This window comes from Myotis brandtii, unplaced genomic scaffold (assembly GCF_000412655.1).
Source record: "Myotis brandtii unplaced genomic scaffold, ASM41265v1 scaffold775, whole genome shotgun sequence".
In the NCBI taxonomy this organism is placed as follows: domain Eukaryota; kingdom Metazoa; phylum Chordata; class Mammalia; order Chiroptera; family Vespertilionidae; genus Myotis; species Myotis brandtii.
The window spans coordinates 251,411-262,811 of record NW_005371106.1 but is presented as its reverse complement, the minus strand read 5'-3'; the positions used below and the strand labels follow the sequence as shown (position 1 = coordinate 262,811).

Here is an 11,401-nt window from a genome sequence, read left to right as displayed (position 1 = left end):
GACCCCCCTCCCCCCCCGAGTGCACAAATTTTTGTGCACCGGGCCTCTAGTCTATATAATAAAAGCCTAAGCGAACGTTACAGCAGAACAACCGGAACGACCGGTCTATGATGTGCACTGACCACCAGGGGGCAGATGCTCAATGCCGGAGCTGCCCCCTGGTGGTATGTTCCCACAGGGGGAGCGCCACTCAGCCAGAAGCCAGGCTCACGGCTGGCAAGCAGGGCTGCCACAGCGGGAGCCTCTCCCGACTCCGCAGCAGCAGGCAGTGTGGGCCGGGATGAGGGCGAGTGGCGCGACATCTGGCCCCAATTCAGGCTCCTTCCTGGCTACCTGCCAACTGGCACACTGCTACATCCCTCAGAGGATATCCAACTGCTGGTTTAGGCAGTCGGACATCCCCTGAGGAATCCCAGACTGCGAGAGGGATCCGGACTGCAAGAGGGCATAGGCCGGGCTGAGAGCTCCCCCCTCGCCGTGCACGCATTTTGTGCCCCGGGCCTCTAGTATATTATAAAGCACATATTTTTAAAATAATTTGAAAGAGGAGAAACAAAAATACAATTTTTTTTCTTGCATCCTAACAAATCATGTTGGACACTCCTTAGGGTATAAACACACTACTTTAATCCCACAGGTAGAGGCTGGAAGAGGAGGCTAGTGAAGGAAGAGTCAGCAGGGAGCAAACAAAGAACCATAAGCACTCAACTAGAGCCCCTCCACACAACAGCTGGCCTCAGGCCAACATCATCAGAAGAGAGACTGCTAAGGTGGACTCATGTAGCTCTGTACTCTTACTTGAGAGGACCCCTAACTCTAGGTTTGCTCCAGGCCGGACCCTGAGCCCACCTACCTGCCAGCTCACCCCATTACTCACTATACCCAAGTAAAGCCTGCTTTTAAATCCGTGCATTCTTGGATCAAGAGAATCTGTCAGGAAATAGAACAGCGATTATAAGCATTAACTGTCGAGCCTGGCCAATGTTGGCTCAGTGGTTGAATGGTCAACCCATGAACCAGGAGGTCAGGGTTCAATTCCCGGTCAGGGCACATGCCCAGGTTGTGGGCTCGATCCCCATTGGGATGGGGAGGGCGCATGCTAGACGCAGATCGAGGATTCTCTCTTATCACTGATCTATCTCTCTCTCCCTCTCCCTTCCTCTCTGAAATCAATAAAAACATATTTAAAACATTTTTTAAAGAACTGTTGAGAGAGCCCATAACAGATAACAATACTCCTTAATCTAGACCTCCATTTACAATATGTACATATGTGTGTGCTGTATGTATGTATGTAAAATACTGTTCTGTGTACTTTACATGAAGTCTCAATTAATTCTCACAACCTTCAAAGGGAGTGAGGCTATCACCATCCTAACTGAGAAAGGAGAAAAATGAGGCAAAGACGGGAATCTGTCCAAAGTTGAACAGCTGTAGTCAGGACTCCAAAGCAGGCAGATGTGGCTCCAGAGCCCACGTTTCAAACTGCTACATGTCCTTGCACCAAATAAATGGGGTTTCCTTTTCCCTGGTATCCAAACTAAAACAATTCTGCTTAATAAAACACAAATATTTTATTTTTCAGTATCAATACCAAAAAGGCCGACTAGCTGGCTAGTTTTTGGCTACCACAAGCATTTCATTAATTATGTAAATAATATTTCAACTTGCTATGAAGTACAATAAATGCTAACTCTATTTACATTTTTATTTCAAATAAAGGTAGGCTATATGTTTACAAACAGAAGGCCTAAAAGAATCAACTAAGTGGGTATTAGTTCACAAGATATTAGTTCATTATGTATGGTGAATGCAGCTGTTTATCATTTTGTTTTAAAAATTTGGTCACTCACACACAAAAAAAGCCTTTCACCTTCCAAAAAGACTTTGTCGGGGCTATCAAGATCTTAATCACCTAACCAGGAGATTAAGTATACCACTTTGTCAAGGAAAGGAACAACTTTCCAGGAATTTTAAATTTTTATTTCATTGTATTTATTTCATTGATATTTGTATTTGATAAAATGACACCTAGTAAAACCAAGATATGTGATTGGTTATTTATTGCTGTAATGCAAGAAACTCACCCCCATTCTCTCAAGCAGCGATTTTCAACCTTTATCATGGTACACATAAACTAATTATTAAAATTCTGTGGCACACCAAAAAATATATTTTTTGCCAACCTGACATAAATATAGGTATAATTATTTTACTTATTGATTTGAGAGAGGAAGGAAAAGAGTGAGAAACTTTGATTTGCCGTTCCACTTATTTATGCATTTATTGATTGATTCTTTTATGTACCCTGACAGGGGATGAAACCCACAACCTTGGCATATGGGCACGACACTCGAAGCAACTGAGCTACCTCACCAGGACAAAATAGATGTAATTTTGGCTCATTCACACTGGACAGCTCTTGTTGTGGTTGGCTGTTGTCGTTTTTTATTTGACAACCTAAGGAGAAAGAGGTCAGTGCCCCTGACCAAATAGTCAGGTATTGCATGTCTTTAAAAGTCGCTGCTCTAAGGTCACATTAGTCTGACTACAGACTGTTGCTCTTGCACATACTAAAGTTTATGCGAAAGTTAGAAATCTCAGGCCATGGAAAATATATCACTTTCCTCCTCTTTGCAATCATCGATTCACCTTTATCACTTGACCCCCAGGGCACCAATCCTGTTCTCCTTTCCGCAATAAAATTTGATTACTTAGAACATTACATACAGCATCACCTAGGGAGCTTAAATTAAAAAACAAAACAAAAAACTAATGGTTTAAAGTAGGCACCAGATAATTAAATCAGGATCTCTGGAGGCAGTTTCCAAGTATTGACTTTTCTTTTTTTAAGGCCAGAAGGGACTCAACTGTGCACTCCGGAGAGAAAAAAGACAAGATCGTAATCCATGTTCCTTAACATGACATCCATGCTCTAACTCCAAGCTAACAAATGAGCCACTAACCTCCCGTTAGGTGCTACTTATAGCCTCTAATTCCCGTCTTTGCTACTGCCATCCCCGCTGCCTAGTGCACCCATTCCACTTTGTAAATGTCTGAATTCCTTTTAGTCTTCATTACAGTGATTTGCATAGCAGATATTAAATAAATACCTGCTAACAGTTATTTTCTAAAAATCCTACTCCTCAAACCTAGGAATGAGAAGAGTATCTCTACAGCTATTCAAGATACCTGAATAGGTATTGCGAAAAGTTCCAGTGCTACAATGTGCTTATCAGTAAAGGTATAGAAAAACACAGAAGTGCAACAGAAAGTGCAATAGCATACACACTATGGTGTCAAAAGTTGCATACTTCATGTGGTTAATGATACCTGGTCAAAAAGTTGTTTGCCAGTCGTATTGGGCTGGATGGCAAATTCCAGCTCAGCGTCCATCGTGGTTACTCTCACGTTGATCTGTAATAAGGAAAAAGAAAAGTCAGTAGGAAAGAAAATACACTTATTAAGTATTAGGCAGGAGAAAACACTTTTATCTGATTTCTAAAATAAAGTGATATAATATGCAGGTAATAAAGAACAATTCCATAATTGCACCTAATCCTTTCTTTAATAGATAAAGTAATAAGGTTTGATTTTAATCACAGGAAATCTTAAATCTACTTGCAAAACAAAGACCTTATGAAGTCTTCTTTTAAGAACATTTACTGAATACCTAAAGTATACTAGTCACTAGGCCATGAGCTTCCCATATTCCCATTTAGCCCCAGCAATAATACTAGGAGGTATGTTCATTTCCACAGAAACTGAAAGAGTTCCAATTATTTGGCCATCGACACATGGATATGAAAGGCAGAGTAGGTATTTAAACTGAGGTATAACTCGAAATTCTTTGAATGTCATTCATTATCTCATATTTCTTTAAACACAAAAATCAGTTTTATTTATACTGAAAATGTATTCATCACTTTATAAAAAGCATTCATCGAATGCCCTTTGCTAGATTCTATTTTATACTCTAATTTGTTTTGTGTAAACACCTTTCTAGTTGGGTTATCTCACCAAAAACGTAACATGCCTTTACCAAAATAATTTTAACTCCAGAGTAGCATCTTTACTGAGAATTCACCATGATGTGGTACAAATATATCTTTTAAACTTTAACTCCACTATTAGAACTCTAATCAGACTTATTTCTTCTTACATGTTTTACTCATTCTAACAACCACGATCTCTACACATATAGACCCTCTACCTCCTCCAATCAAATAAATCTTATAGATCGTTTCTTCTTTAAAGTAATACCTATTAGGAATTATTGCTACACATAAAATACATTAAGATATGTAAACAATGAACCATAATAAAATCAAACCAATTGTGACATAATGCACATTTGGTCTTCATCCTGGGTCTTGACAAAGCTCCTAAAACCCCTGGAATTTCCTGAGTGACAGATGTGAGGAGCATCTTTTGTTATTCATAATAAGCCCCTTTCATCCAACCAGAGTTTATGCTAATGACTTGACTCCAGAAGGGTTGGCTCCTAGACAGCTTCAGGGTGGGAAGTGGTAGCCAGAGAAACCAACCATGTGATTAGAGCCACTCACCCCAACCTCCAGGGAGAAGAGACAATGGGATCTGAGCTTATCATCAATGGCCCATGATTTAATCAATCATGCCTACATAATGGAACTTTCATAAAAATCCTCAAGGAAGGGGGGGTTCAGCGAGTTCTGAGTTGGTGAGTGCACTCACATACAAAGAAGAGGGTGGATCCAAATTTGACAAGTACAGAAGCTCCTGAGCTCAGGACAGTTCTGGACCACACCCTATCTTCTTCCTCTTCATCTGTATCTTTCATTTGTATCCCTTACAATATCCTCTATATCAACCAGTAACAATAACTTAAGTGTTTCCCTGAATTCTGTGAGTTATTATAACAAATTATAGAAACTAATGAGGGGATCTTGGAAATCCCCAATTTGTAACCAAATTAGACAGGGCTACTGCTTAATTTTCTAATTGGGTTGTGTCTTTTCTTACTCCTGTGTCGGAAATCTTTATGTATCCTAGATACTTTGTCAGTTATTTTTGTTGCAAAAATTTTTTTCTCCAAGTTTGTCATTCTACTTTATAAATTGCCCTTCTTTTTGGTAAACACATCCTTAATTTTAATATTGAATTTATCAATGTTTTTGTGCACATTTAAGAAATATTTCCCTACTCTGGAATCATGAAAATGTTAACTAATCAGCATACATTTAATATATTTCCTACTAAAGTTTTATCATAAGCTGTCTTCAATAATTTTTGCTTATGATTTGAAATAGAGGTCCAATTTCATTTTTTAATTCCCGTAAGGATAAAGACTACTCTTTCACAAATCAAATGTCTATAGGTATGCATCTGATTTTGTGCTAATTCTGTTGCATTTAACTATTCTGCCAATATTGTACTGTCTTGATTACTGTATCTTTAAATAAGTCCTTATATCTGGTAGAGCAAGTCTCCCCTCATTATCTTCAGAACTGTCTTAGCTATTCTTGGCACTTTGTTTTTGCTCTTGACTTCATATGAAATTGTAAACTTTTCATTATAAATAATCATTACTCTATCATGATTTAAACTGAAACTACACTAAGTTCATTAATACAACAAATTCTCTTGGAGGAGAAATGACATCTTTTAAAAATTGACTCTCCTATTCATGGCTATGGTTCTCTCTATGCATTAAGTCTTCTTTAATATCTTTCCCAAAGAGTGTTAAAAATCACATTAATCATTTGCTAGATATCTTTCCCCTAGTTCATTATAATTTTTTAGCTATTATAAATACAGGTCCACCATTTCTTGATATCCTAAAAACATTGAAAACTGAAGTTTATTAGCTAATTTCTAGCAAAAATTTGACATGGAGTAATGTGACTAACTAGTGAATTAATTCATCCTACTTCAAATGAATATTCATGCACTGACCTATAGAAGTATTAACGTTTTTGAGGTAATGCAAAGACCTAGATGGAAGTTTCATGATATAATGGCATGTACACATAAATATAGTATATTCACCTAAAATCCAAAATATCGCAAACAGTGAAACTCATCTAGCATAAGGGATTCAAATACAGGATTGTGAAAATGAAAAATATCTTTCCATTTTTTTCCTGGTTTTGCTTCTGTAGAAATGCAATTTATTTTTATAACAATCCTTTTATGAGTTCCCTTACCAACTGTTATAATGAGCCTGTAAATCCTTGTGTTTATATAAACCAGGGGCCAAAAAATGTTTTCTGTAAAGGACCAAAGTGTAAATATTTTAGGCTTTGCAGACTATACAGTCTGCTGCATCTACTCAACTATGCTGCTATAGCAACAAAGCAGTTATCCTATATAACTGCTCCCGTCACCGCTACTGTGCTTGCCAGCCCTGAGCCCGGTTTCTGGCTGAGCGGCGTTCCCCCTGTGGGAGCGCACTGACCACCAGGGGGAAGCTACTGCATTGAGCGTCTGCCCCCTGGTGGTCAGTGTGTGCCATAGTGACCAGTCATTCCACCATTCGGTCGATTTGCATATTAGCTTTTTATTATATAGGACTAGAGGTCTGGTGCACAAAAATTCGTGCACTAGGTGGGGGTTCCCTCAGCCCGGCCAGCCCCTCTAACAGTTCGGGAGCCCTCAGGGGATGTCCTACTGACGGCTTAGGCCCGCTCCCCACGGGGGGCAACCAGGCCAATCAGGGGAAGGCGCCGCCCCCATCACCCTGCTACTGCTGCTGCCTCTGGCCTCCCTTTGTGGGAGGCGACCGGGCCAATCAGGGGAAGGCGCTGCCCCCATCACCCCGCTACTGCTGCCACTGCCAGTCGCCGTGGAGTGACTTGTGGATTTAAATCTGTATACTATAGTTGTAGATATTAATATTTATTTATGTTGGTGAAATTACTACAATTTTTTCCAACATGTTATTCACTAAAATTTGTTAAAAATAAGTTATTAATAACAAAAAATAACCTTTTAATTATAAGCAAATCTTGCTTAAAAGCATTTTAAAATTAACAGAGTGTTAATTTTCACATATGACATACGGACCAGAAATTTTGTCTGTTAAATCCAAAATCTGTTAAATCGAGTCAGTTCAATCCCAGCAGTTACAGTCAATTAAATCACATTAGGTCCACAAAATCGAGGGTTTTTCAAAGAGCAAAAGTTTTTAATTTTGATGAAATCCAATTTTTTAAAAATGATTCAAACATTCTGTGTTCTATAAGAAACTTTGCTACCCCAAGGTTGCAAAAACGTTTTCTTATGTCTTCTAGCAGCTTTATAATAATGGGCTTTTGAATTTCAGTCTACGATCCACTTAGAGCTAACTTTTTGTGTATATTATGGGATATACACAAAAATGTTCGTTTTATTGTATGGATAACTTTTTGTTCCAATACTATTTGTTGGAAATAATTTAATTTCCCCATTGAATTGTGTGATAACCTTGTTGAAAGCATAATATTTTCATTATAATATATGTTGTTTCACTGATCCTATTTCAACAATACCACACTTTCTTATTTTCATAGCCTGCGAATAAGTATTAAAATTCAGGAGTGTTAAATTTTCCAACTTGATTCTTTTTAAAAATTGCTTTAGCTATTGTGTCCCCATTTTCCTCTCCTTTGCCCACTTTGCCCACCTCCACCTAGCCCCTTCCCCCCTTTCCCTCTGACTATCACCACACTGTTGCTTGCTCGGGGCAGTGGGCACACGTTGCAGTGTGCAGATGATATTTTGTTGAGATTGTACACTTGAGACTTGTATGGTTTTGAGAGCCAATGTCACATCAATAAATTCAATTAATAAAAAAATAATAAATGAAACATAAAAACTTGCTTTAGCTATTCCATATAAATTTTGGTTTGGCAGTTCCATAAACATTTCACAACCAGCTAGTCAATTTTAGTTAAAGAAGCCTGCTGGGATTTAAATGACTGATAGTGTATTCAATATACAATTGCATTTAAGGAGAATTGACATCTTAATGTTTTCCAGACATACCTAGACAATATATACTTTTTTGTGCATTTTAAGTCTTTAATTTCTCAGTTTTCAGTATAGAGATCTTGTACAGTTTCTATAAATTTATTTTTAAGTATTTTATATCTTCAATGCTGCTGCAAATGATTTTTCAAATTTTACTGCTAGTATATAACAAAGACAACTGATTTTTAATAATATAACCTCTGTCCAACAATCTTAAATTCAGTTATTAGTTCTAGTAGCTGTTCTTTCTGAAGATTTTCTACATAAACAATCATGTCATCATCTGAAAATAGAAAAATTTACTTCTTCCTTTTTCATGGTTATGACTTTTATTTCTTTATATTCTTCTTTCCCTCAAACAGTAAATGAACACTTTGTTACCTGCTGAGTCTTTAAAGTAATTCCAAAGCAATATCCATGCCAGAAAATTCCAATAATTATAACCAATAATTTTTTTAAAAAAGGTAATTGGCCAAAAGAAAATTACGAAAAAAAACAACCCTATTTTCTTAAAGAACATTTATCCTTAAATAAAACATCTAAGACTATCTAATGTCAGCATAGGTATCATGAGTATCAAAACCAGAATTATGAACTCTGGTCGGTTGCTCAATGGTTAGAGCATTGGTCCTCGGACTGAAGGGTCTTGGGTTCAATTCTGGTAAAGAGCACGTACCTCGGTTGCAGGAGCACACAGGGAGGCAACTGATCGATGTGTCTCTCTCACGAGATGGATGTCTCTCTCTCTCTCTCTCTCTCTCTCTCTCTCTCTCTCTCCCCCCTCCCTCTTTCTCCCCCTCCCTTCTACTCTCTCTAGAAAGCAATAAAAAAGATATCCTCACCCTAACCAGTTTGGCTAAGTGGATAGAGCGTTGGCCTGGGGACTCAAGGGTCCCAGGTTCGATTCTGGTCAAGGGCATGTACCTTGGTTGCAGGCACATCCCTAGTTGGGAGTGTGCAGGAGGCAGCTGATCGATATTTCTCTCTCATTGATGTTTCTAACTCTCTATCCCTCTCCCTTCCTCTCTGTAAAAAACCAATAAAATATACTTTTTTTAAAAAAAGATATCCTCAGGTGAGGATTTAAAAACAACAACAGAATTATGAGAAAAATAATAATGAATGAACCTCTCATTCCTCCTATTATTTACTGACCACTGAATATGTAACAACAACTTCTAAATCCTCACCATATGTATCTCCTTTTCATACATATGGAAATTAAGAATGGAGAGACTGAACTAATCTAACAAAAACACTCAAATGAACAGAGTCTAAACAAGAACTAGGACAGTTTGATGCAGAACCCATGAATTTTAATCTTAACTACAACGTTACCATATCTCTTCTTCACTGGCCCACATAATACTGCACTTTAGTCACATTAATCTAAACCAGTTAATAATAATATCAATGCCTTCTTCTTCCCAACAATTCTACCACAATACTTTGCCTTGTTCCAAAAGGAGCTTACTGCCGGGCTGGCATGGCTCAGTGGTTGAATGTCGACCTATGAACCAGGAGGTCATGGTTTGATTCCTGGTCAGAGCACATGCCCGGGTTGCTGGCCTGATCTCCACCAGTATGGGACATGCAAGAGGCAGCCGATCAATGATTCTGTCTCATCCTTGATGTTTCTCTCTCCCCCTCTCCCTTCCTCTCTAAAGCAATAAAAAAAAAATATTTAAAACAAAATAAAACAAAACAAGGAACTTAGTGCTATTTATTAAGTAGTGGCAAAAGTAAAATAAAATATACTTACTGGTTTCGGCATTTTCCTTCTCTTTTTGTCACCTTCTTTAAAAATTCTTCACTTCTATAAATCCTATTGTCACCTTCTGTTAAAAAAAAAGCATAATTGATCTATTATATTTTTAATATAATGCTTTTATTTAAACGTGTATAAAATAAAATTCAAATATTTTATTTTTTTGAATGTTTACTGAATTTATTGGGGTTACTGGTTAATAAAATTATGTTTCAGGTGTACAATTCTAAAAACTTAAAACATTTTAAAATGTTAAAGTAACATACATAGTAGTCTCTTGTTTTATTGCCATTTTCAATGTTTTCTATTATCATTTCACATTCTCTAAAAATATTTATAGTTATGATTTAAAATAGCATGCATCTCAAATAGCATAATGTAAAGCATATTGATCACCAACTAAAACTTTAGAGACAACATACAGCAAGGAAACAAGATTGCTCTGGGGCCAAATGCTGTCTCTGAGTCAGGTTCACCCCAGACCCTGCCTGCTAGACACAGAGAGTAAAGATGAGGAGAGATGGATTCAGAGGTTAAAGAAATGAATCAAAAAATACTTTCCAACCTTCTCTCTGTATTGCCAAAGATCAAAGGAAATTCTGATTAATGTAAACTATAAAAGATAACTTTTAAAAGAAAATTATTTTTTCTTTTTGAAAGTTTAAAAATCCAATAGAGAAAATACACAAGTAAGCTTATTCACCGAAGGTTTATAAAACAGTCATGGTCTGCACAATTTCAATTTGCATGCCACTCACCAAAAAATTAGTGGCCTTCACTGAAATGTAGATAAAACTAAAGTTAAATTGTATCTTTTCACCCCTATGGCTACAGAAGTGAATCCTAATCCAGGAAAACCATAATGCTACTGCGACTTAGGATAAATGTTCTTACAAACATCTAAAAAATTGGTCTTCACCCTACAAATCTACCAAAAAAATCAAACATTCTTAATCATTATTCACTGTCCATAAAAAAAGATTGTCATTCCAATTTGAAAATCTATAGTAAGAAGTATATCAGATAAATTATTACTTGAAATCAGCTTTATTGGTAGTATCTTTGCCAAGAAACTTTGTTCATTATACTAGCTTCAACTAAATTAATATACAATTAATTTTGTGTTTCAAAATTATATTACCAGTTGCTTTTTAAGATGCCATAATTAATAAATCTGAAAATTCTCCAACCTGAAATAAAAGTAAAGCATTGAAGTAAGGTAATTTCGCTAAACTGTACTCAATCAATCACATGCCAATAAACCTCCCTACAGAGGGAACTTCCTTCCAAATTATTTTTTATCTATTAAACTCCTCATTTCCTAACTCACTTACTTTCACAGACCTAAACGTACTTCAGTTCTATCTTCTAATTCTATACCCTCTTTGTCCCACTACCATCGTCTTAGTTCAGATCCTTATCATCTCAGGTCTTAGAACAGCCTCTAATGGATCTGCTCTTAACATCATCTATCTACACTAATAAAAGAGAAACATGGTAATTGGCGTACGACCGCTACCCTTTTCATTGGCTAATCAGTGAGTATATGCAAATTAACTGTCAGCCAAGATGGCAGCCAGCAGCCAGGCACTGAAGCGAGCAGGGAGGCTTGCTTGCTGCAGACTCCAACGTTCCCCGCCT

General features: G+C 37.2%; 1 protein-coding gene across 2 annotated transcripts in view; it reads right to left on the bottom strand.

The window, feature by feature from the left end:
• RDX (radixin) overlaps positions 1–11,401 on the bottom strand; it is a 96,896-nt gene that overhangs the window by 72,339 nt on the left and 13,156 nt on the right. Inside the window, exons 2-3 of one of the 2 annotated variants that reach the window (XM_014530777.1) lie at positions 9,755–9,830; positions 3,334–3,417 (exon numbers count right to left, since the gene is read on the bottom strand). In XM_014530777.1, the coding sequence (XP_014386263.1) occupies positions 3,334–3,417; positions 9,755–9,766 (96 nt within the window). In that variant the 5' untranslated portion in view covers positions 9,767–9,830. Of the gene's footprint in view, positions 1–3,333; positions 3,418–9,754; positions 9,835–11,401 lie in introns of those variants that run through there. The other variant, XM_014530778.1, reaches the window with a different exon arrangement.